At 40.5% G+C, this 27,067-nt stretch overlaps 2 protein-coding genes and 1 long non-coding RNA gene across 3 annotated transcripts; all 3 read left to right on the top strand.

Annotated features, from left to right (window-relative positions):
• The first annotated feature begins 956 nt into the window (after window positions 1-956).
• kcnj10a (potassium inwardly rectifying channel subfamily J member 10a) lies at window positions 957-18,424 on the top strand. Its single transcript, XM_088015372.1, has 6 exons — window positions 957-1,159; window positions 10,685-11,071; window positions 11,208-11,419; window positions 12,200-12,331; window positions 14,236-14,413; window positions 17,825-18,424. Exons 2-6 carry the CDS (start codon window positions 10,693-10,695, stop codon window positions 18,229-18,231), a joined length of 1,308 nt encoding a protein of 435 aa, XP_087871498.1. The 5' UTR covers window positions 957-1,159; window positions 10,685-10,692; the 3' UTR covers window positions 18,232-18,424.
• A 9-nt stretch (window positions 18,425-18,433) lies between these two features.
• LOC148154027 (uncharacterized) lies at window positions 18,434-21,918 on the top strand. Its single transcript, XR_015766033.1, has 2 exons — window positions 18,434-18,819; window positions 20,700-21,918. It is a non-coding gene; the product is annotated as an uncharacterized LOC148154027 (long non-coding RNA).
• A 640-nt stretch (window positions 21,919-22,558) lies between these two features.
• LOC148154026 (uncharacterized) lies at window positions 22,559-27,004 on the top strand. The gene is made up of 5 exons (XM_088015369.1): window positions 22,559-23,006; window positions 24,690-24,977; window positions 25,167-25,424; window positions 25,622-25,764; window positions 25,902-27,004. The coding sequence occupies exons 1-5, from the start codon at window positions 22,958-22,960 to the stop codon at window positions 26,265-26,267; spliced, it is 1,104 nt and encodes a 367-aa protein (XP_087871495.1). The 5' UTR covers window positions 22,559-22,957; the 3' UTR covers window positions 26,268-27,004.
• Window positions 27,005-27,067: the final 63 nt, after the last annotated feature.

Below are 27,067 nucleotides of genomic sequence, written 5' to 3'. Positions count from 1 at the left end.
TACTTTGGTCATTTTTTTTTTCTTTTCCGCCCCGTTCATCCCTTTCTCCATCAACAGGAGGATCGTTTGTACTCGCCTTTTACACTACCGAGCGCCCCTCCTCGCAGGCGGACATGGCACCACCTCACAGAGATGCGCCCACATTACCCATTCAGTGCCCTCTGTCCCAACGCAAAGGCGCAAGATGCCAAGCACACAACAAGAAAAGGCCCCATAACCCCCCATTTTTTTTGGGTGGGGGGTTTGTAAATATCTTTGTTCCAGTGCAACAACTTCCAGGCTCGTATCTTAGACCCATCAAACGTTTTGCAACGAGAAAGTTGACAAAGGCTGAAACAGCGGAGGAGGCTCGTCCAACAAAGAGGCCCATTTACCGCGTACAGTGAGGGAGAGCGGCTGGGAGGGAGGGTAGGAGGAGAGCTGAATTAATGAATTAAAAATGTCGCAAAAAAAAAAAAAACACAACAAAACAAAACACAAAACAGTGGCCATCTGAACGCTTTTGGGCTTATGTAGCAGGGGTATGCCTGGTGTGATGTCGATGTGTGTGTGTGTGTGTGTCTGTGTGTGTGAGGGGTCCTCGGAGGAGTGGACTGCCCGGGCTTTTTTAAGGTCTCCCTGAGTGGACACACAGGGCGCGCTCTCTCGCTCTCCCTGCTTCGCAAGCAAGAAGAAAAAGTGCAAACTGTCCTCATCCGATTACATAATGATCCAGTAACAGTGAGCCGGAACCGGTGCTGCCAGTGCCAGTGCGCAGGGAGACACTGACTAGCTGCTGGGTAATCGTCAACCAGGTCTGACTGGGTTCAAGTTTTTTTTTTTTTATTTGCTGAGAAATTTTTCCTTTAGCCCTTTTTTTTTTTTTTTCCCCCAAATTTTTTTTGTTTTCTCAGATGCACAGGATGACTTCGACGTAGCGTCGCCAGAGCAAACAATGCAATGCAACGGTGAAAAGTGACGTTTAAAACATGTGTGAACCGTCAACAAGTGCAACCCGGTCGAGACCCTGAAGTTTTGCAGCAATTTTTTTTTCTAAGTCATACATACAAACAAAATACATCTCAGTCGTTTTTTTTTTTGTTTTTTTTGCACGTTTGCTGGACGGTGAAGCTGTCCAAGCTGCACTCAAAGCAAACATCCATAGCAAGTCAACAGAAAGGTAAGAAAATATTTCAAAATTTATATTTCAATGAGTTTTGTATTGTTTTTGCCTTGTTCAAGTAAAAAAAAAAAAAAACATACATTTTTTACACCCTTATTCACTAAAATTAAACAATTAGTGCAATACTTGATGCTGTGTCTACTCAAATGCTACTTGGAAGACTTTAGGTGTCGTGATATTGTGCTAAGACAGATTTTAAACGCTGCAGCTCGTTCTTACTGCACCTGCTGTGTTTGCTGTGTAGAGGCATGCGAGTACCGAGCAACACCAGCAGAGGTTTACTTCTCTGATTTAGAGCAACTGAGTGTGTTTTTTTTAAATCATAATTTATATGTGGGAAGAAGTCGAACACTAAAGAATCAATATAAACTTAGAAAAGCCAGTTTTAAACCAAACTTTCAGTTAAACATCTATTATAGCTTTTACTCTAGTGCAAAAAAAAAATTTCCAGAAGCTGACAGTGTGGCAGTCAAATCTTAAATCAGTTTTAAAAGGTTCGATCAGGTTTTCGCACCGGCAGCCTTCGATTTCAATTCGACGGGCGGCACCACTACCATAGCAAACAGAACAGATTTACATCCATGCTGCAAAAAAAAACCCCAACAAACAAACAAACAAACAAAAAAAGAGCTGCCCTTGAATATGTGGCAAACAGCTGGCCTCCATTCACAGACGTCAGGCGGTGTTGAAACTCTTCAGACGGGTTGAGAAAGCGAAGACGGCGGTTTAAGGAAGCGCCGGCTTCAGCTGTGAGCTCGTTCGGACGGCGGCTGCCATTTCTGTTTGTTTACTTTGCGGCTCACTTTTTGTTCCTCAAATCAAAAGGGGAAACAGAGGAGGAAAAAAAACAACAACAAAAAAACCCCTAATCAGATAAAATGCAAGAGATTTAGAAGCAAGCTTATTTTAAAATGTGGAAATTGAGTGATTTCATTTCAAGTAACTGTCAAAATCTCATGAAGGAATCCTGAGGGTTGTTTGCTTATCAAAGTCACTAAAAACACAAAATCCTACCAAGTATTTTTGGCCCAGTTTCTGGTGCAAATATGTTAATACATGTGAAATAAAACAAGACAAACTTACAAGCAACTTTTCTCAAGAAGAGCTTGATTTTAGTAACTAATTCCTTAATAGATTAAAAAGTTACCAGTTCCTCTTATTTCACTTAAACCCAGTGCTTTTCATCAATATTCAGGTGTAATTTACTCAAATCAAGTTCTCATTTCTTGCAGAAAACTTGCTTGTAAGTTTCCAGTTTTATTTCAAGTGTACAAAGATATTTGCACTAGAAACTAGACTAAAAATACTTGGTAAGAATTTGTGTTTTTGCAGTGTGGAGCTTTGCTGGACGCACAGTCCAGGTTGCTCCTTATGTGACCTGATGACTGAACAGGATAAAACCTGTGCAAAAAAGAAAAACGTTGGACAGATGCATGGATGGATTTTGTCCCCTGCCCAATGCACTATTCGCAATTTAGATCAAGTTTCTTGTTTTTACGTCACATATTAGAGGTCATGACACAACATAAGTAGTTTATGTTTTCTGGATTGAAGTCATAGGCCTAACTCGTATCCCTGGTTACGCTCATTTAGAAAAAAGCTTAGTGGGTTTAGAGCAAACACCAACTTTTTTTTTTTTTTGTAAAGTTGTTCAAAGGCAACAAAATGTCATCTTCATGGAATATTCTCATCTTCAGGAGTTCACAAAATTCAAGTGTAACTCTTGCATTTCGTCCAATCACAATATGCCACGCTGCGCACATAAAAATGGGGTTTGCAGGATTACAGTCAGATACAAACTGGTTCCTTAAAAGTGGCGATTTAGCAAATGTAGAAGGGAAAAAAAGAGAAAAAGGTAGAAGAAACTTTTGGTTAAACTTTGGAGTCTTCTTTGATTGGTTGGTGTGAGCAGCTGCTTTGCAGGACAGCTAATGAGTGAAGCGTAGGGCACACTACGTTAAACAAATCTGCATCTTTCTAAATAAACGGGGTTTTGCGGGACAGCAACAGAACAGAATATATTATTATAAAACGATTGGAAAATGAAGCAGGATTTTAGAGTGCCGTGTCAACCAGAGGATGATGATTTTTCCCGGCTACGTAGCTCAAACTTGGTCAAACTGGATGAAGAGCGTCCTCGAACATCAATTTTCCAATCACAGATTCCAGATTAGACTTAGTCTGGACTTTGACTGGACCATTCTGACTCATAACTCATCGATTTGATCCCTTTACGGCTCTGGCTGTGTGTTCAGAGTTACTGCCCAGCTGGAAGGCGAGGCTCACCCCGAGTTTAGCGTCATCCAACTCTGACCGGCCGTCACCGTTATAGAAAAACATCTGCATGACATTTTGCATGACATTTCAAACTTCTCCACACCTCCCTCCCTGAGCATCCTCTTCATGACACTGCCGTTGAGTGTCTTCAGTCAGAGGCTTGTTCAAAGTCGTTGCGAAGCAGACTGCTACAGGAGGTCTCTCCTGCCCACACATCCATCACCGTCTGCAATAACTCTTCAATCAAACGAGTTACGACGACATTCAGTTTCGCTTTGAGGGGTCAGTGAAAGTGTCTTCGGATGCAACTTGAATCGAAGTGAGCTGAACGATGCCGACTGTTCATTAGTGTTCTCTAGCAAACCACGCGCCGCACTTCTCAGAGTTGAATTTGTGAAGCTTGTTGAAATCCAAGTCGTGGTTTTGCTCCTTCGCGATTACATGAAGTCATTTGTGTTCATCTATCGCACAAAAATCCTGATAAAATACACTGAAGTTCGTGGTAAATGTCAAATAATCGCAGTGGTGAAAATACATCTGCAAAGCACATCAGCTCACAGGAGCCGCGTGACATTTATCTGTGCAGAAACTTGCTGCATCTGCAGATCTGCGTTTCAGCCACAGAGCGCTTTGACGTGCAGAAGAAGACGTTCTGTCCTAATCAGATTGCCTTTAATCGTTTTCTCGAAAATAAAGCGCTGCTGACTCGACGGCAGCTCATTTTGCTGCGCCTCGGCGGCGGCTGAATGAAGTTTTGTCTCTCCGCTGTCTTGAGTTGGCCCACCAGATGCCGTCTTGGCACGGTGTGCCTTAATGTTTGGGGCCGTCCATTCAGGCCGGCCACAGAGGCTGCTGTGGCGCGGGACAGTTGTCCAAGCCATTCAGCTGGAGTTCCTTTCAGAGCCGTGCACTGGCTGCAGGGGTGCGGACGCTGGACAGAGTGGAAGGGATTTACTTTCTCCTCTGGAATACTAATGTCAAGCTTTTTGTCACCCCCACCGACACTCCACATACCCCCCCCTTTTTTTTTCTGTTTTTCCTTCACCATCTTTTCCCGCTCTTTTTATTCCCTCCTGTTTTGTCACCTGACGCTGCGTTTCTCTCTCTCTCTCTCTCTCTCTCAAATCTTCCTTCTGAACTAATTCTTCTGTCTGTGCGTGTAAAGCACTGCATGCTCACACAGAATCAGATACACCAGCAAACACCCCTGCGCTCGGTTCTGGTCCTCTTTGCCCCCCCGTCTAACTTGCTCTCTTTCACTTACTCGCCCAGCCAGTCGTATTCTTCAATAGTGGCTTTTGTCCCTTTCATCTCGTCGAAAACAAAGGATTCTTGTGCACACGGGACAGAGGGAAGACGAGGGCTGCATGGGCCGGACGGGGCGGAAGAGATCACAACCTTGACTGTTGTCATTCTCTGGGGGGGTGGGGGGGGGTGAGTAAAAAAAAAAAAAAAAAAACAAGTTTAGAGCGATTGTGGAAATTCGTCAAAGTCACAGCATCAGAAAAAGTGTAAAGGTTTTTACTTTGGCTGCAGAAATCCCCCAAAAAGCACATAGTTTAGCTTTTTTTTTTTTTCCTTTCATTTTCACTGACCTTTTAGTGGTGTTTTCATGCTTGGTGGCGCGGTAGACTCGGTTCGGTTGGGGAGCAAAGTTGTAACATTTGATACGTGCGGTCCCCTCTCACGTTGCTCTGTGTAAAAAGATGAAAACCTGTTTTCTCTCTCGCCTGTGGTGGCGCTGCACCAAAAACCACTGAAGGAAGCAACAAGAAAACCTCAGAAGAAGACATCGGCACAACTTCCTTTTTCAGACAAAAGTTAAATAAATAAATAAATAAATAAATAAATAAATAAATAAATAAATAAATAAATAAATAAATAAATGGTGGAGTTGCATCAGATTTCAGAAGTTGTAGGATTTCTCTTTTGTCCTCGGTGAAAGACCTCAAACCATTTTTCTCTTTCGCAGTAAGACTCCTGCATTTGTTTTGGTTGTATTTACCCAGAATGCCCTGCGGTATCGTCTACTTCCTGCTCTCGTATGTGTCTCCGGTCCACTCGGTGTTCACGTACGCATTTCAACCGAATCGAGACCTAGAGTTTGATTTTTTTTTTTTTTGGACCCATCAGAGTTCAGTTGCGATTGAATCAAACTAAAGAGGGCTGCTGTGATTTTGCCCCCTAGATTTATTAATCTCCTCTATCACCTTTTAAACACTAAGAGATGCATAAACCTATATTAAGTTCATTTCTCTAAGATATAAATTTAACAATATGTGCTAACTTGTTCTATAATCTACATCCTTATCCAGAAAAGGTAATGAAAAGACAAGAGTCAGTGTTGAGGATGTTACATTTATCGGTGTTGCATACGTCAATATTTATCAGTAAATCCTTTTTGAACAGTCCTGTTTCATCATTCCATAATAATGGACGTCAGAGCACATAATCAAATACTCTCACAAATTCATATACTTTCCTCCAAGTTTAGCTGTTTTTAAACGGGGAATTAAATAATTATGATTTAACTCTGACTTGCCTTATCTTTTTTTAATGATCACTTGTAAAATATGCACAAGTCATGTCAGCGTTTGAACATTTCAGTGCAGCAAAGTGGCATAAACCTTCACAGGAAGTCGATCTGAGAACAAAGATGTTTAGTTATATATGGGCAGAACGAGGGATAGATGTGAGAAACCAGCATGGGACAAAGATACAGGTGAGAACATGAAATATGCAGGTAATCAAGGGGATTAGGAACAGCTGGAACTAATTACAGGAGAGGGAAGAGGAGATGCATGAGATGAGAGCTGAAGAAAATGAAATTATTAAAATGCAGCAAACAGAGATGAAGCCCAAACTCCCCAGAACTACGATGGAAGTTCACGTCACGCCACTACATTTCCACTTCCATTACGCTTTTCAGTTTAAACAAAGATGAACAAATAAGTAAAAAGTGACATTCATTGAAAATATACCAGCACAAAACAACAAAGCAGTTTGGAGCAAATTAATATCTACAGTAAGTGTTCTGCGCTCACCTTAGTCCACAAGTCAGTTTGCAGTTTGCAAACGTATTATCTACGTACATCATAATTAAACCTTTTTATCGCTGAAATTATGTCACTATAGCAGCTTTAATGCATTCAATAAATTCCCATTGGTTGTTAAAATTGACTTCATGAACAGAAAAATCATGTAAAATGTGAACATTTTCCTGAATAAAACAGCAAAAAAAAATCCACTTTTCATTGATAGTGACGTGCTAATGATGCAGAAGCTCAGTTATAGTTGAGCCTGGATTTAAACTTAGATTCTTGGTTAAAGTTCATAACTTAAAATATACAAATATTTTGTTTTGAATTGGTAGGTTGAGGGTTACGCTGCACATGATGGAAGAGGATAACAGTTGAAGAAACCAAAATCTACAATGAAATTATAATCAAAATCCTTTTTTTAAAAAAAAAAGTTAATATTGTTGCTGGATCTAAGTACAAATAATTTAAATGGTTAATATTTATTACCCCCAGGAACACCAACATCAAGGTCCGGAGGGCTATTGAATTGCTTTCCGTTTCCTTTTATCCAACAGGAACCAAACAATTGCTTGGTTGGGTGATCCAGTTATTAAGAGGCAATATGGGTCATCACTTTACATGTTGAAAAATAAACCACAGGGAAGCTCAGGGCCACGAAATGTGACACCAAGGGCTCAGAGTCAGTGGTGAGACAGAGTGTGTCGCTGCGTCTGTGGGATGCATAAACAGAATGCACATAAGTTTCATTATTCAATGCATTTTACGCTCTAGGTCAATAAAAATATTACATACCTGTGAGGTGGAGAACATGGCAATTTTTAATATTTTGTTTTTATAAATGAAAATATAAAACATCTACGAATCCCAGCTGCCAACAGAATTGAATTGTCCTCAAGCTTTTGTGAGCGAGCATTAGGAAAGCTGAAGGTCACACCAGGCAGGGATAAAGTTGTAATAATTAATTTAATTTAAAATGAAATGGAACTAATTGCCCTCCTTGTGGTGAGGGGAACAGAGGATCTGACAATGGAGTGACAGAATCAAGGAGTATTTAAATTGGGGAGGTTTCACACAGTAGAGGAAATGAACAAATATGAAACAAATGATGGCAGCATTTGAAACTAATGCACTGGGGAAAAGTCCTGAATAAACCAGGGAGCAAATGACAGTAAGATGAAGACAGAAAAATGCCACAAAAAATGAACCTGAGGTAGACTATGAATAGGCAGCTAAACTAAAAGTGTTTTCACACCTGATAGTCCGGCAGACTCATTTCGATTGGGGGCCAAAGTCCCAATATCCTGTTCACCTCCTCACCTGTGGTGGCGCTGCACCAAGAACTACTGAAGGAATTGACTCAAAAAACCCCCGAAGAAGAAACTGAGCACAGCTTCCCTCTTTGCAAAATGTAAGCAAAAGTGGATTAGCGTCACATTTTAGATTTCTCTTTTGCATTTGGTAAAAGACTATGAGACATTTCTCCCACTAGCATTTGTTTAGGTTGTATTTACCCAGAATGCCCCGAGTGTGTTTCCTGTTTCGGTCTGCTTGCCATTCACATACGCATTCAAGCTGCATCAGAGTTCACTTGAACCAAACCGAGACCTGTGTTTCTGGACAGTTCAGAGTTCATTTCGGTCCATATCAGAGTTTTATTGTGGATTCACACCAACCTCCAAACTTAATTTATTTTACATTAGTTCAGCAGCACACTGCGACTATAGTCTAGAGCAGCAGAGACATGTTCTCTGAAGTGACAAAACAGTGGTGGCCTGCCATTATGATCATGGATTGCTTGTTGCAGTGTATTTTCAGTAAAAAATAAAAAAATTAACTCTTAATGAGTCAACATGCAAATACATTTTGAACAATTTTAACATCTCCACGGTTAATAAAGAAATGGACAAGCAAATCTAGTGGGGAAGGAAGTGACAGTCCTGACTTCCACCTCAATAACAATGGGCACTATTGGAAAAGTCTTCTCCCAACATCAGTGTCTGACCTCACTAATGAAGAATGAAGGTCAATGAACACGCTTCTTAAAAGCTGTCCCAGATGATGTGACGCTATCGGACATGCAAAGAGCATCCTATTGTTGATTTTTAACTCTGAATGTTAATACTTTTAAAAGTGAATTCTTTTGGAAGTATTGTATATATCTTTTGGAATTGTACTATAAGGTTAGAGGTTTTATGTCTGTAGAGTAAGCAACCCTTTGGACACTAAATGGTGTTGTACAAGTTATAGCTGCTCAGACGGTCTACATGTTCATATGTTTACTGTATGTGTAGGCAGGAGCATTGTCGGGTTCAGAGTTCAGCTGGCGTGGCCCAAGTCCAATCACATGCCCGTGCTCCTGACCACGCCTCCCGCCCGCCCTCTCGCTCTTTTCCTCCCCCCCCTTCGCGTCTTAGTATTCATAGCACAGAGCTCAACACAGCTCTCTATTCATTCACTCTGTGTGAGCTCCAACACGGAGGGAGGCGAGACAAGGGTCAAACAGGACAGGAAAGGACAGAGTGTATCAGATCGCTCTGGTTTTTAGGCTTTTGTTTTGGCCGTGCTGTTTTGGGTTTTGTTTTAGTTGCTCCAGAAAGCAAAGACAATTTCTCTGGAAGGGGGGAAGGGGGAGGGGTGCAGCTTGGCCAAACAATGAGCAAAGAATGGGCAGAAAGGGAAGGAAAAAAAAGGATGATGTGGAGAAAGACAAACTGTAGTCCAGATGAGAAGTAAGATTGTTAAAAGCTTACAAAGGGAAAGTCAAGCGGCGATAAGCGCTCGTGGCACCCAAGGGTGAGGGATCTCTCACTCGCTTAATAAACTATTGATACTTTGCAATCCACTTATACCAGGGCTTCGGGGTGTCATCGCGGCGTGTCATCATTTTCAGCGTACAAGTGACGATGGCGTAGTTTTAGGTCAGCCAGACGAGAGACTCATATTTCAGGGCAGAACAGGCGACTCCAGCTCAGTGATGACAACATCAACTTGGACGAACATGACAGATTAAAAGGAAAAAGTAGCTGCAAGATTCCACTATGAGCGTTAGTGAAGCTTAGTAATAAATGATGTTGGGTAATGAGATCTCAGTCTGCTGGTGAAGTCTTCATGTGAAAACGTTTGCTGAATGCTAGGTCCAAAGCTAGCATGTTAGCGCTCTTCTGGTCATTGATAATATGCAGAACAGATAATTTACAGAACAGATTTCAGTGAAGTTTGAATTAATCGTTTGAAGACATGACCTACAAAAAACTAAATAATTAGCCTGCCTTCATTTCTACAGGAAATGTCCAATAGTCGATTCAGTCTCAATTTATTGTAAATTGTAAAGAACTCTATTGAGGAAACCTAAACCCGTTAGACCAAGAAGGAATGTGCAAAGTCCATGATAAAGTTTGCTAGTTGAACTCAACAAAGCATAAAATTCAAAAATCAAGTCGGCAAATTATGGCTGCAAGTCTCCTGTTCACGAACTGTACACAAACAACATTTATTAGGAGTTCGTCATGTGTATCATTTATAAATGCCTTGACCAGTAAACAGGTCAAAACTTGGAAACATATTATGATATCTTTAGCAATAAAAATTGAACACACCCTGAAAAGAGCGATTTAAGTTTAGTCCTAATTTTACTCACTGTGACATACATCAACCGACCAACCAACCAATCAGGGAGTTAGTTTCAGGTATATTTTGAACTTTAATTTTAGTTTTGATTGAGTAGATTGTCCTAGGAATTTGTTTGAATCCCAAAATACCAGTGTACAGATGGGAAAGTGTGACATTGATTTGAACAGTAACAGGATCTCCTCTAGTTGATTTAGCTATTTTTGTGCAAACCGAGTAGATTAGCTCGATTTTTCACAGATGGAGAACCTGGCATTTCTTTTGAAAAGGCAGGAAGAGAAAAGAAGAGCTTTGAATGGCGGACCACAACACTGTCACCCTGAAATGTACATCTGATCCTTTTCTTCTGTTCTATTTTTCAAGTTAGATGTTCCACTAGGGCATCTCCCCATTCATATGAACAGTACTATTTTTTCCTTGAACCTTTTTACTTGAACTCTTCTGTGGTTCAACTTTATTGTTCTCAGCATACCTCTGCAGTTTTTCCACACCGTCCTCCTTCGCTGGTCACTTTAAGCCCATTTTCCACATTTTTTCCCTCCTTCCTGAACACGTCGTGTCCCCTCTGTCTGTCCAGTGCCAGCCATGACTTCAGCCACTCCCCCGTCCTCCGAAGGCTCCTCCCCGCAGAAAGTGTGCCATTCCCAGACGCAGACGGACATCAGCAAGCCCCTGCTGAGCTCCACGGGGGGAAGCGGGGCCCCTGCCGCCGGCGGGGGGGAAACGGGAGGGCCAAACGCGCTGCGCAGGAGACGCAGAGTCCTCTCCAAAGATGGACGGAGCAACGTCCGCATCGAGCACGTCAGCGGCAGAGGGGCCCTGTACCTCCGTGACCTCTGGACGACGTTCCTGGACATGCAGTGGCGCTACAAGTTCTTCTTTTTCTCTGCTACTTTCGCTGGGACGTGGTTCCTGTTTGGGGTGCTTTGGTACCTGGTGGCCCTTGTGCACGGAGACCTGCTCGGTACGCATCACGACACTCACGCAGCCATGCCTGACACTTAAAATTGTTTTGTACGATACAGACAAAGGCAGTAAACTCTTCTGTGGTACTTGGCACGGTCCAGATTGATCTTGTGCTCCTTGTTTCCCGCCTTCAGAGTTCGACCCGCCGTCCAATCACACGCCGTGTGTGATGGAGGTGAAGACGTTGACCGGAGCCTTCCTCTTCTCCCTGGAGTCGCAGACCACGATTGGCTATGGCTTCCGGTGCATAACAGAGGAGTGTCCCGTAGCTATAGTCCTCCTCATTGTTCAGCTGGTCATCACCATGGTGATGGAGATTTTCATCACTGGGACCTTTCTTGCAAAAGTAACTTTTTTCCCCCATTTTTTTTTTCCATTTTTGAATATAATAATAAATGTAACAGGAAAAATGCTGGTATAGCCAATTAATTGTTTAGCGATCTTAAGCAGTTTCTTGACTATATTTCATTGTGACGACAGTGAAAGATGGTGATAGCAGGATTACGGCTACAATGTCCTAGTCAAAACCCAGAAATAAGTGTCAGAAAATCTGTGAGGTCACCTAAAGTGGGGTGTGTGTTGGATGACGACAGAGTTCTTCTAAAAAACAGAAAGGTGAAATAAAATCAAAGGGAGCTTTATCAAAGTTTATTTCTAACGTTTGTTTCTTAGTTAAGTTGTAAATGTCACGTAATATGTGTACAATTTTAGCAAACGCCATGTATATTTATTTTTAGCTGTTGTTCATGTGCTGCACAAGTCTTTCCTATTCCTTATCTTTGTGTTTGAGTTGCTTATGCAGAAAACTTGCATGTGGGGGGCTGTTATCACTCTGATCTACTAGTAGCAGACCCCAGCGTGCCAGAATAACGAACCGTCAGCATGAAAAGTTATCAGTGTCAGTTATCAGTAATTTTTGGTTGTGGATTATTATCAGTCCAATCTGAAAAGAAAAAAAAAAAAGTGTTTCCGCTGTTGATTGTATTTGAAACAATTTACTTTTACTCTCTCATGTCCTCAGAATTTAAAGGTTACGCTTTTAATGGCTGACGTACAGTATTTTCGATGCAACATTTTAGTAACGGGGATCCATCCTAATCTCAGACTTCCTCTCTTCCTCCGTCAGGTTGCTCGTCCCAAGAAGAGAGGCGAGACGGTGAAGTTCAGTCAACACGCCGTTGTGTCGTTTCACGAGGGCCGGCCCTGCCTGATGATCCGAGTGGCCAACATGCGCAAAAGCCTGCTGCTGGGATGTCAGGTAATATGTCACTTTGAAAAATATTTACTTGCATTAAGCTAACATCACATGCCAGCCTGTGCAGATGTTTTTACGCTGCGTCAAACACTAGTGCTGATTCTTGAGCCGCTTCCAGATACGATTCTGGGAACATCTATTGAACTGTTTCTCTGTTTTGGATGAATTTTGATCAAACTTCTCAAATTTTCACTAGTGCAAATTACTCTTTGTACTGTTTTCTTTGCCAGTTAGACTTTAGTCATGAGGGACATCCTGTTTGCAGTAAATGTGCAACGATTTAAGAAGTTCATATAGTTGATTATAGTTAATGTAAATTCAAATAATGGTACTAAAACAATGTTAGAGCTTTCAAACTCTAACGGATGCATGTTAGGCTTGATTTAGAACGTAAAACTCCCCGCCCCCGCGCGCGCCGCCCTCGAAATGAAGCAAAATAAAATAGAACAAAACAAAAACATTTTAAAAATAGAAGACGAGGTGAACAGATCCGCAGCCGGGAAGAGTGTGAATGTGTGTTGGCGTTTTGGGATCCCCCTAAAAGCCCTTTATTAGCCCCCTCATATCAGACTCGCGTCACGGCATGAGATTAGTCATGTTGTGGGATGATGATAGTAGGATGTTGTTGTCTCCTTGGCTTCATTGAAAACAAAGCGCCCTCCTTATTATCTGTGATGGAAATTCAGTTTCCTAAATGTTTTAAGGCATGCACAAATCTCCAGTGGTTAGATTTAGAATTAGGTTTCCCACTTTTGCCACAATCTAACATTTTGCAGTCAAACACTCAGATGGTCTCAGTCTTAATTTAACATGACAAGGGTTTTAGAAACGTTAGTTGTATGCTTAAATATTATTCAATCAGTCAAAATCAATTCAGTTCATTACACCAATGTGAGAAGATGTTAAATGTTGCTACGTTTTAAGAAGTACTAATCAAACTTAGAGAAAACTAAAAGATTTCAGCAGTTTGTTGACGGGTAGTTTTATCAGTGCATTCTGCCACAGCCAGGCCCGAAATGAAAATCAGTTTCACATCCCAGGAGGCCCGTTTAAGACCGACTTAGATCAAGAATCTGTTCATAGTTGGATGAGGAACTGAAAGTGCAAATGATTGGGTGGAAGTGGTTTGTGTTTTTTTTTGGAGATGTGCTATGCAGCATTTAGGTACATTCTGGTTTCCTCTGGTTGATTATGACGACTCCATGTGTACAATAGTTTGAAAAGATTTACATGTTGAAGTAAAAACTGCAAAGTTTCTTTCTATATGTCTCGACTGTTTGCTTGTTGGAAATAGAGATGCATCAATCAATCAATCAATCAATCAATCAATCAATCAATCAATCAATCAATCAATCAATCAATCAATCAATCAATCAATCAATCAAAGTTTATTTGCATAGCACCTTTCAGCAACAAGGCGTTTCAAAGTGTTTTACCTCACAAAAACACAAAAATACAAAGTCATAGAACACACATTCAACAACATTACATTTTGCACATCAGATTATTGATTAATGTTTCATGATTAGGTTTCAAAAGTTACTCGGGGTTTTTAGTCTACATGTAAAGGAACTCAGTGTTTCAGCTGTTTTGCAGGTTTCAGGAAGTTTGCTCCAGATTTGTGGTGCATAGAAGCTGAATGCTGCTTCTCCATGTTTGGTTCTGGTTCTGGGGATGCAGAGCAGAAACCAGAACCAGAACCAGAACCAGAGAGGTCTTTTTAAAGTGTATTCTGTGAGCTACAGGGAGCCAGTGTAGCGACTACTAATCGAGCACATTGTTAATGCTTTCCTCGAGGGCCGTTACTTGTTGAGGGCCAATGTAAATATTAAACCGGGAGCCGTCTGGTGACAAGATGTCTTCCCAGCTTCTTTGGCTGCAGTTACTGACTACATCTTGGCTCCCAGGTGACGGGGAAGCTGCTCCAAACGTCTCTGACCAAGGAGGGTGAAACGGTGCGGCTGGACCAGCGCAACGTGCCCTTCCAGGTGGACACGTCCAGCGACAGCCCCTTCCTCATCATACCCCTGACGTTCTACCACATCATCGACGAGAACAGCCCCCTCAGAGCCTGGGCAGCAAAGGGTACGTCACAGCTCTCATGACGTCGTCGTGTCGGTAGCTCTGAACGAGTCGCGCCAAACGTGTTGAGCTGCAACATGGAAGCATTCTGAAAGTCATTACGAGTCCGCACGAGAACAAGCGTCTCATTATCGCTTCTTAACCGTCTCCCACGTGTCCGCGGCGAGTGAAGTGATTGGAATTTTACATTTACCGTCGAGTTATGGTAATTGACAAAACGTGTAGGTACAATGCGCATGTATGCGTACGTAGGTGTGCTGGTATTCGCTGTCACGTGCTGCGCTCTTGGCCGTGTCGAGCCGTCCACAGTTGGGTTTGTTTGGCACTGGAGGAGAGTTTTTTTTTTTTCTTTTTTTTTTTCTCTTTCTGGCTGGAATGTGTGTGAGAGAGCCCGCTCGAGACACCCCTCATTAGAGCACAATACTGTACAGTCTGGGGCGCTGACATGCAGATCCACTTACAGCAGCTCGGAGCTCTCAGCACTGGAAGCTGCAAGAGAACCCACTGAGCATATTTGGTGCTTTTCCGCTCGCTAGGCCGACTTGGATTCTCTGTAGATTATCCAGAAGCATTTATTTCCTCATATTTACCTCCTGTACCTACTATTTGTAGTTAACGCTTTAGAAAGTTATCTAAATAACTTCCTCAGTTTTGCAAAAGTGGGTTTAAGTGCGCTTGAGGTGATTTGTCAAATCGGCTCTGGCGGGTCTGTGCCTTACCAGAGGCATTAAACTTGAACAACTTTCAACGTCCAAATCTCCAGCCGGGACAAGTGAGCTATTTATTTTTCTGAGTTGTTTGGTTTTTGCTGGTTTGCAGCCTCTTCATCTTATTGCTGCCATTTGCAGAGTCAATATCTGAGAATATTAGGCTTTGACTGATTCGCTCCAAACCAGTAGATGGAAATCTGCATTTTCTGTCTTTTGCAACATTTTAAAAGTTTGCTCAAAACCTGCATGACATTTGGATGGAAGCAGCTTGTTACCATCTTTGGTGTTGAAGTATCTGACTCCTGCTGATAATGATTTTATGCTGAGTTTGCTGAAGTGCCAGGTGGATGTTAGCGTGTGTACACTCTGTTTTGATATGACTCACTGATAATTTATCTGTCCATTTGATCAAGTACAGACAAAACTAAGTCTTTTGTCTTATTTCATTTGCTGCTTCCTCACTCTCACATTTAGTCAGGAAACTGCAGCAGCCAGTACAGTCTCTGTTTCTGTGAGACTTTTACCTTAAAGGGTAAATTGTAAGCCAAAACCCACATATATAAGGACAAAATGGACTGTTCTTCGAGCCATGCGCATGAAAATAGGGTATGAAAATTTTAGCCATTTGTTGGCTAATATTACATACATTATACCTGCAGATGGTGTTACAGTGGATCATGGATTCTGCACATTCACAAATTGCTCCTGTTTCTATTTAGTGATGAACAGATTTGATTTCAACTCTGTGTTTTCTCAAAGTCGGTTTTAATATTCTGGACCCTTCCTTAAATTTTTCCCTCTCTGATATCATTTTCTCTTGCATTCTCAATTCATGCACTTGGGTTCCCCTTTCACCACCAGTTTGATGGTAAATGGTCTGAAAATCGCAGAGGGTATTTCCCATTAACACACAGTGACGGCCAGCAGGACGTGGACTCTAACCTGGTATGTTTGTAAGATCTGTAAATGAATGGAAGCAGCTCGCAAAAAAAGGCAGAGAATCCCTTGATAAATGTGTCACAGTGGTGACAGAGGGGTTGCGAAACACGGTGTTTTGCACTGGCGGGAGTGATATTTGGTCTGTGTTGGGAGTAAGGCTTGTTTTCACAGATGAGGGAGTCTGCAGTCTGAGAAACCCCGGGGGTTGCAGGTGTTCGCCTGCCTGACTGCGTACGTCTGCTGATCTGTCCTCTGGGGATGTTGGGGGGTTGGGGGGTTAACGCCACTCAAAGTTTCCACATTCTGCGTATTTTGAATAAATAGTCACCAAATGGTATTCAAAAACTCCACACATGTGACAATTTACAATTTTGTTTTTCGGTGGAAAAGTGTCATAACGGGAGCGGGAAAGCACTTTCCTCCCCGTCAGGCGGTTAAAGAGAAGCTTCATGAGAAAAGGAGTGTGTCATGTTGAACCAGGTCAGCTCACAACCTCCTCTGGTTGAGACTAGATGAATTTAAATCGGGCCCCACCCATGACTTCCTGCACATAATAGTAAAAAATAAGTGTTATTATTTAAAGACATGATTGTTTCTGAATTTTGTTTTCTTCTTTCTTCTTCTATTTCTTTCTTTCCATGATTTGAATATTTTAGCTTCCCTTCTTAGAGCATTATATTGCTACTTCAGAATGCTAACGATGAACTTCACACTGATTAAGTTCATAAATGGATAGTTATACGTGATATTTTTATAAAACTAAAAACATATATATCAAATAAATATATAGGTTTCATTTCATTACTCAGTTAGATAATTCAATTATGAAATATAATCAAAGTTCAAATCAAGTCATGCATTTTTTTAAATCAGTGTTTTGCTTCCTGTATGCAGGCTAATGGCATAACTCAAATTGCTGCTTAAGAATAATTTAAATTTCTGCTGTAAATCACCAATTAAATCCTAACGTCTGATTGGTTACCTTGAAGAGAAACTTACCTGCATCCTAATTATCTTGTGACATTTGTTGCCTTGTTGTGTGATTTAGCTTTGCAAGGTAGAGAGATGCAGCACATTAAGACTATCCAGCTGCAAGACCACGAAGTAAAAATAATTATGAAAACTTAATATTAAAAGAAAAACCAATCGTTTCTGCATTTTTGGGGAAAATTCCACATGTATAAATAATAATTTTGGGGCTTTTGAAGTGATTTAACGTGGCACAGTTGGCTTTCGAAAGGATGGAGAGTCAGGAAGAAAAGGATGCTGGGAAAAGAGGGGAGAAGAAATAGAAAAAAATTGAAAAAGTTTTATGCAACTAAGATATATGCTTCACAGTTTTCTTCAGAAGAATAAAAAAATATGTATTCTTGACTGTAACTAAATGGTTGGAAGGCCTTATATTTGGTTGTCTTTGTTGCTTGTGCATTTCTTTTCTTCGACTACATTTTTTTCTTCCACTGAACTTTTCATCAGTATGCTTAGATGCAGCACTTTGTGAACAACCAGATCCTTTAGCAACGACTTTATGTTGCTTTATGTGGACACTGGTCAAAGGTGAAGTCAGCAGATCGGGTTACGTAGCTCACAACACAGCTACAACATAATATTTCTGCGTTGTCATTAGCTGTAGCCATAGCCACTGCGTGTGTTGTATAAGTCTTTAAATTGAATTACTTAAACTTTATAATTTCATTTATACAATCTATTTAAGAGCACTTGTGAGTCATGTTTTTGTGTTTTATGTATTTGTTTCGTCCACCAGGCGGAGGCTGGGCAGACCCTGAACTGGCCGACTTTGAACTGCTGGTGATCATGAGCGCCACGGTCGAACCCACGTCCGCCACCTGCCAGGTCCGAACGTCGTACCTTCCGGACGAGATCCTCTGGGGCTACGAGTTCCCGCCCGTCGTCTCCCTCTCCCCGTCGGGGAAATACGTGGCCGACTTTGCCTTCTTCGACAAAGTGGCAAAAACCAAGACGTCTCCCTTCCGCAAGCAGCCGTCGTCACCGAACGACAGAGCGGAGACGCGCCAAAACGGCGCCAGAGAAGACGACGCGAGCCGGGAGAGGCTCATACTGGAGGAGAACTACAAGGGGAAAGAAAAGAAGCGGGAGCGGGGGCGCGTAAGAGACAGCAGCCCACTGAGCGTTCGCATCAGCAACGTATGAAGCGCAAAACAGGAAGCTGTGGGAGGAAATGGCAGAGAGATGAGGAGAAGGAGAGGAATTGTACGCTGCTATATGACATTGCACCCTCCCCCACACACAGCCAGTATTCACCTTCTACACACCAACATGTGGACCACAAGGCAGGAAGCACCTGAGCACCACAGCATTTCCTCAGAACGACAAGCCTGTAAACGTTTGTTTTATAAACACAATTTAAATAATATGTGATGTAATGTACGAGGCCGCTCTGTTAAAATGTGGTGTTTGTCCATTCTTCTCTCGGAGATGAAGTATTTCTACACAAGAGAAAGGGACGAACAGTACCAAGAAAACTCTTTGAGTTTGTTGTGTGTATTACTGAATCGCAGTACTGTGTTTAAAGGCTCCGTTATGCACAAACGCATGATGCTACATGCTATGTCGCATGCTACATGCTAGCTCCCATGTAGCATCATGTGACATAGCACGGGACAAGGAAGGGGGCATGCGCCATCTAAATGTTCAGCTCTTATTTTCCCATAATTCACTGTTTTGCACTTATTGCAGCACACTGGACCTTTCAAGGACTACCTGGAACGACTTGTGTCAGTAAGTATGACGTCTATGTGTCACTTTAAGGGACTGTATCATATTTTATTTCACTCTTAACAGCATTAACCATAACATGTTCGTCCTCGATGACTGTCATGGGTTAAATGAGTTTAGTCATTTTACTAAAAGAAAGCACTTTAACTGGAAATGAAAGTTTTTCCTCCCAAACAAGCAATAACAAAACTAACCTCATTGTTGTGTTAAATGATTAAAATGTGTATTTTCACCAGCTGATGTTCTGTGGGGATGTGATAATGTTTTTTTTTTTTTTTAAATGAAGCTTTTTGGGATCTGTTTTAAAATGTATGTACAGCTCATGTAAATATATTTCTCCTTTGTGCTTCCATTTTGTATAAACGGTTCATTGGCTGTTTAACATTTTAACTCTGTGAAGTACCTACTGTAATGTCTGTCTTTCTACTGCTGACATTTTGTTTCAAAGTTCATGTCAGAATGAAAATGAAACACTTTGAACAAACCTTAAAGCACCATTAACCTTAAAATAATATGGTACTTTGTCAAAGAGGCCATATTAATGTTTAGTTTTTTACGTCCAGGATATTGTAAGGGAACAAAAATGTCCCAAAAATCTTGAAATTGGTTGGAAAACACTTCCTGTCAGACAGGCTTTGGGCCAATATTCCCATAATCATAACTACACGTTGCCATGTTCTCACTTGATTCACACCCATAAACATCCACACTGTATTTTTCATTCACCATTCATAAGTAAAAAAAAAAAATGTACATATCGTTTTAGAAATTTCATTTTCATTAAACCCTTTGTTCTACACCAAATAATCTTTAGTTACTTTTGGTTTAAGTTCCCTATGCACCAATTGACTGTAAAGAAATATATGAAAATATCACTTCGCATTAAACTACAACTAGTGACATTATTTATTGCAGTCATAAAATTACACATATGGTAGACTACAAATAGATTGTAGAAAATGACTGAATTGAGTTATTAAAGGGTGAATCCAGAAACATCTCATGAGAAACAACTCCATTTTGTGCCTGAAGAAGTTGGGGATGAAAATATGAAATGTCTGCTGGGCGAAAACCAAAAGTAAGCAAATAAATAAACAGCTAAACAACAAAAAGCCAAATATCTTAATAATAATAATACTAATAATAAGCAGTGTGCTGGTTTAAAAACATCCCAGTAAAGTCAACTTTTGCGACACTTGTTTTACGTCCATTTGATAAAATCACAAGACTGCCTGCCTTTCCGTCAACGACAAACGACTGCTGAAAATGTTTCAGGCTGAACGTTGTCCTGGTTTCTGCATCAGAATGTGTTCAATAAATTAATCCTGGAAGCTCTCTGCTCAAACTGTCGATGTAACTTTAAGTGCCTCATTTAATAAATGTTTTATTTGCAACATGAGGTGTGTCTGTGTCTGTATTGAGCAACAAAATGTCCTGATAATGTCAGAAACTGATATTGGAATCATACATTTGGTTAATTTCTTGGTTTAAAGAGGTTTGTGTTTCACACTTTAAGTATCTTAATATTTATGCTGTGATCTGATCTGCATCTTCAGCTACTGTTTGTCTTTATAGAGCCCAGCAAGTATATCTAGGTTGGGAACAAGGATTTGGCTCTTTGTGGGGATTTTCTATTTGCCTGCTGCTTCCCGTTTCATCCACTAGTTGGTGATAGAGGCTGCACACCTTGGAGGGTGTTCCCGCTGACTGATGTCAGCGCACCTGTGATCACCTAATCATCCAGGAGTATATGAGGAGTGGGCTGCCAGCACCTCCACGACTGAGTGTTTGCCAGTTTTGGTATTCTCCTCCCCTCTGAGCTTGTGCTCCGTGGTTTTTCTGAGATTACTTCTAGTGATGTATTCCTGTTGCCTCTCCCTCAGGTGTTTCCTTAAGATGCCTTGGATTTAACCCCTGTGAAGCCCGAATTACTGGATTTCCCCCCTCATGACGCCGTGGATTGTTACCCACTGGTTGCCCGAGTTCCTTCTTCGCCTCTAGAGTTGAATCATAAACAATTCTTGGATTCTCAGCTGGCAGTCGGATCGCTCCTCGTTCCTCCTCACCTGAACTTACCTGAGAACTCTCTCCGTCTGAACCTGGATCACCTCAAGGACCCCCTTCAAAGAGACCATAACCCCGGAAACCACCGTACTTTTCCCCTGGCGGAAGCTCATCATCATTTCAAGTAAGATCAGTCCATTTTTCCCTGAAGCTCCATTGTCCGATAAACCTCAAACTCACCATCTCTCACTGCTCTTTAGAGTACAGACAACCCCGGTTGCCATCCACAAGGACAAGAACCACACAATCTCACTTTTTATCAATGTTAAAGTAAACTTTATCTATTTTCCTGGTTGTGTTCTGTCTGTGGGTAAAGAGACTAGGACCCATCATGACACTCTAGGTCAGTGTTTACTTCCTGTTTTCCTGACGTTACCACTGCACTGGTTTGTTTCCTTAAGCTCATTTGACATCAAAATCAGATCTGAAAATACACTTTACATTCTCAATAACCCCAAAAATTACAACATGGACTTCTAAAGCAAGAACTGGTTGCATCGGCCTTGAATATGGGTTAGTGTTCAGGATTAGGAAAGTTTTAGGTATATTGTCCTTAATGTCAGTCTTAATTTTAATATTTTAAATACATTGTGAGCCTGTATGCCCCAATGCTGCAGTCCCACCTGAATTTAAAATCTGTGTGACAATAAAATGATTTTTATTGTATTTTTTGCCTAAATTTGAATTTGTGCTGATCCACACAAGATGCAAATTAGTGTAGAATATCAAATTGCCAATTTGTCAAAGCTAGGTATTGTTATGGAAATTTCTGTTATCAAGGAATGAGTCTGTTCCAATAACTAGAGGAAGATTAATCTTTGTCTTTTTACTCAAAGGCAAAAGCGTTCAACGACCCATCTCACTGAACAGTCGGTGGAAGAGCCCCGAACAACACAGATCACATGATTATATAGTCACAGCTAAAAAGAACACACTCCAAGTCTGAACTTGTCTCCATTATCAGGTGGACAGCAGAGCCACATCTTTGTCCACTGTCATGCAACCAGCCCCCACCTCATTGGAGGGATCCAACAAAAAGTCAGTTGGAAACCCGCAACCCGACATGTATGACAGGAAATGAGTTGGCTAGAATTACAACACAACCTTCTAGTTCTTCTTTATCAGAAATTGGCAGACTCTGACACTTACACAGTGACACACACTAAAGACAAACATTAATATATACAAAACACTCTCAATCCAAATTTAGATCAAATAGTTAAAGTCTAATTTTCTATTACAACTTTTTGTTGGTGCATTTACCTTTTTAGCTGGTAAAGGCTAAAGGATTAGCTTGATAGCGCTTGGTGTACAGAGCAATATTTAGATAAATGGGAAAGTCCAAGCATTTCGGCTGAAATTTTTAGCTACTCACACTTTAGTGAAATATTTAACTCTTTTAATTACAAGAAGCCATTCAAGGGCAGACTTTAACCCATTTCTGATTCTCCTTTCATGCACAAATGCTTTCTACTCCTATCGATTGGCTATAAAGTCCTAAACAGAATTGGGAGTTGCAATCACTACATCAATGTCAACATGTTGCTTGAAAGAGATTTTGCAAATTTATAATTAATACGAGCAAAATCCACCCCTCTATGCAGGAGCAGAAAGTGCATTGAAAGTTAAAGACAGGATGCTTCAGAGTGCATCTGATGCTGATCAGAGGACCAGTGAATCCCTCGTTCAACTTCAGATCATTTAGCTTGGAGAAATGTTCCCTGATTTCAAAACTTTGACTGAACTGGTGATTATAATTCTCATCTCCAGTGTAACAACAGAGCAATGATTGATCCTTCAGATGATCAGCTCTGTCCAGAAGGTGGATGGAGATGAAGCATCATAAATCAATTTCAAAACAAGGGGCACAGGCAGATCTATAGGTATTTTTTTTTTATTGGAAGAAATCTGATTAGTTTTCAGCAGCACCAGCCCATAAAATCAACTCAAGCGAAGCTCTCTTATCTGAGAAAACAAGAGACGAGGATTTCCTGTAAGCTGAACACCACCTCTGCAGCTACAACACCAGTCATTTCGCTACATTTTTTCATCTCCATATTGAATCTAAAAAACAAATATGACTCTCTTGAAACTGTTATTTCTGCTGAGTACATGGAGCTTTACTGGTGAGTTGAATTAACTATTTTTTTTAACCTTTGCATGTTTAACATCAGAAGGACTTTTTAAAAACGTATTTCTCTAGGAGGTTTACGGTGCCTTGCAAATATTTAAATTCCTTAAACTTTTGAACATTTTGTCTCTTTATACCTCCAATCCTTTAATGTAATTCATGCAAATTTCATGTGATCTGCCACGATGAAGTAGTTAATAATTTGAGTGGATGAAACAATGGAACAGTTTTGGCACCTTTGAGAGAATCTCTGTGAGCATGATTATTTGGCAATGTACTACTAAAAGCAAAAAATAACAAATTTACTATTTTTAGTTTATTTTTCTTCTCAGGTAAAATAGGCAACTCAAATTTTGAGAATAAATATTTTTGACATTAGTTCCATAGCAACTACAAGCCGTTTATTCATGGAGTTTCTTGAACTACTGTAGCAACCACAGTTATCCAGACCCTATTCAGAGAAGTGGACTGTCTTATTTTTTCATGAAGCTATTGTTTAAAAAAAGAGTGCACACATTCTTAATATGGTTTATGTGAAGTAAATAAGGACACTATGTTATTGTTCTTGCACCTTTGAGGCCTTCATGAAAAGTCGCCCAGTGGAGGAGAGAGGATTATACTGCATAGAAATAACAGACTGCTTAAACGGGTTTCCTTCCAGTATAAATTTGTATTCAGTTTCATCCATCTTCCTATCAACTCTGACCAACCTTTATCGTTGCAGAAAAGTAGCATGTGCCAATGCTACTTGCTGTAGCATTAATTCTTCATGCAACATGAGATGTAATAAATGTCTTATTACATCAGAAAACGAGAGATAAGTCCAATGTTTGCTGACCATCATTCTGACATAATGTAAACTTGCAGTTTTCAGACAGAACTAGCACTTTTGTTCTTAGCATCATTTCGCTGTTTGTTGCTTTTAAAACTGCTTTCACTGCTTTTTGAAATTAACTGAGAGTCATTCAGTTTGACTTATGTTTAGCATATTCACTAAATATCTCAGAATCCTCTCAAACATTTCGCAGTACTCCAAAATAGGTTGAAGAATTGTTTGAAAACAGGAAAACGCAGAAGAATTTGAAAATGTAAAGCTAATATTTTACTTGTAATGTAACGTACAAACGTTACATTATGTGCATGCAAACTATGTCTTGTTTACAGACAAACATAAATACTTTAAAAATCAAATAATGCAAAAAGTTGTGATTTTTATCAATTTCTTATTTCATGGTGTCAGATATGTGTCATGTTATCAGTTGCTTGGCAACAGATCATAAGATCCTATTGGTGAGGTGACCTGGACATTAGAGAAGAGGGTCAATCACTAGTACTTATGTGACCAAGAGCAAAATGTCCTGTGGAAAACAATATTCATTAGTCATGCAGTGTTGTCCATCTTAAAATCCCAATAAAAACATGAAAGGAATATGAATACTTCTGCAGGGCATCGGGTATTTTGTACGTTAAGAGGAAATGTTTATTTTGAGCAGAATTAAAATAATCCTTTCTATATTTGTATTTCCATTTGGTACTGCAATGAAGAAACTAAAATCAGGTTTGTGTCCATTCATGCTGGATAATATTTTTTCAATATATCTATTGACTCTCAACTGCATCTTTGAGAACACTGAAATATATTTATTTACTTTTGACCTAATTTTTTTTCTCAATCCAGTTACAGCAACAGAGCCATGGATGACACATTATCGACTAAAGAACAGCTCTGTGTGTCTCCATGTCAAGAAACCACCTCCACATATAAACGGTCAATGGACATTTGATGGAAAAGCAGTTGCTGCTGAGAAATATATCGATGAAGACTATGCAGAGAGAGTGGTTTTCAGCTCTGAAAACTTGACTTTGTGTATAAATAGACTGACTGAAAATGACACAGGCATCTTTAAAGCATCTTACATTTCCGACCGTTTTCAACAATCAGAAAATCACCAAGTTATTGTACAAGGTAAGTTTAAGCTGTATTTTGGCTTTAAGTGTGAAAGTTGTATTTTTTATTTCTTTACTTTCTAAATCTCATTCTTTTATCCATTTGTGTTTTGAGAACAGAGAAATAAATGTCAGTGTGTGGGTTGTGTTGCAGAAAGTAGCCAGCCGGGGGCGACATTTATGAATCTGCTTGTTTTGGGTGTTTCAGGAATGGTTCCCACACCAGTGATGACTATGACACCAGGAAATCATTCCAGTGTTGCAGCAGAATCATGTAATTTCACAGTGAACTGCTCCATCCAGGATGTCTGGCTGGGATCCATCTGTCATAGAAATAGTTGCAGAACATCTCAGGAGTCCTTTCATAAGTTCAACATCACCATCCTCTCTGACAACACAACTGTTGTCTGCACTGTTAACAACCATGTCAGCACAAATAACATCTCACAAAACATTCCAACTTCATGTAAGTAGCCTGAATTGATCTGAAAGTAGAATAAACCTGCCTCATCATTACAGTGCTTACTGTAAATAAATGTAATTTTAAATCTACTTTTAATTTTATTTATTTATAATTATTATAAGAAACATGTTGCTGACTTTTTATTCTTGCCTTAAATGAAATAATTTCTAGCTAAAGCTGTTTTTTTCTCTTTTTTACAGGTTTTATACAGACGAATCTTGAACTTAAAGAGGAATTACAAAAGGATCCTAATTTTTATTTTGTCATCATTACCATTGCTGTTGTAATACTCCTCACTTTTGTTGTTGTTGCCATAAAATATTATAAAGCCAAACATGATCAGGTAACCCAAGAGAAAAAAGTTATTTTATTCCAACTAATTATGTGTAATTGATGAAACATTAGAGACATTAACCCTATTTATGAAGTTGTCCCTTATTTTCTAAAGAACGTGTCTTTTGCTTCTACTTTTTCCTCCAGGAATCATCGAGTTCTGCCCAGTTAATACAAAGTGGACCACTAGAGTCCCAGCAGCCTTCTGAGCCCAGAGCCTCGACATCTTCCAGTGAAGCGGACCCTTCGTATGAGAATGTGGAAACCAGTCAGCCCAGAGAGATCAGCATCCTAGTACATGAGCAGGGCATCAGTGAGGTAGACACCGTCTACAGCGTCCCCAGAAAGACTGCGTCTTCTGTCAAAAGTGACAAGAAACAAGATGCATTACAAGACAAGAACATGCAAAAGACTTTGACTTCAGGGTGCGGCGATGTAAATAAGGACCAGAGCTCCACACAAACAGAAACGGTGTATAGTGTGCTGCAGATGCCAAAAAACCTGAACACGTAGCGCCACCAAGAGGACAAGGGGGTCTGAGGAGCCAAGAGCAGCTCGGAGAAAGATAAGCCAGGAAGTGAACACCAGATTTATTACAATATTCTTTTGCTCATCTAAGATCGATGGCATTGGTCACTCTGGTGTACATCAGTGTTTTTCCATGCCATAAGGAATATATTCTTCAGTTGCTCCAGAACATTTTGGGAGTCTATCTTGTCGTCTTTCGCACCAGGACTAGAAAAAAAACTCCAAAATGGTAATCCCTTTGAAGGTTTCGACAAGATGATTCATGAATCTAGTTGGATGTATAAATCCATCCTACTGACTCATTTTACAGCAGAAGAGCAGCGGTTTAACTTTGAGTTTTCCTTGGAGTGGATGACGGAGCTCCTCATCCTGTCTATGTCCAGCTTCACCATGGGTAACGATCAGAACATGGATGGACAAGAAAAATTTGAGCTTCACATTCTGGCCGAGATCTTTCTTCATCAGGGAGAACCAGAGCAGCACCCACACTATTCAGGACGAGGCCTCAGTCCATCTATCCGTCTCCTTCACCAATGTGTGATGCACACCTGAATCGAATGAAAGTAGCGTCACATTGTGCCATGTTCTGAGCCCTTCATGGCTACTGTGAATATTTTTGCAGCTGTTGTCTAGGTGGTTATTTTTTTTCCCATTGTTTTTAATGCGGCTCTCATTGCTTATGTTCAATACTGTTAATAATAAATATCTATTTTTTCACAACATGTGGAACTTCTGGTCGGGTATTTGTTCCTACATGCATCCACTGTTTTCAGTAAACGATACCG

This window comes from Poecilia mexicana, unplaced genomic scaffold (genome assembly GCF_051168715.1).
Source record: "Poecilia mexicana isolate PSO_F unplaced genomic scaffold, ASM5116871v1 scaffold_18, whole genome shotgun sequence".
Classification (NCBI taxonomy): Eukaryota; Metazoa; Chordata; class Actinopteri; order Cyprinodontiformes; family Poeciliidae; genus Poecilia; species Poecilia mexicana.
Note: the sequence above shows the minus strand (reverse complement) of the source record. Positions and strands in the feature narration are given on the sequence as shown.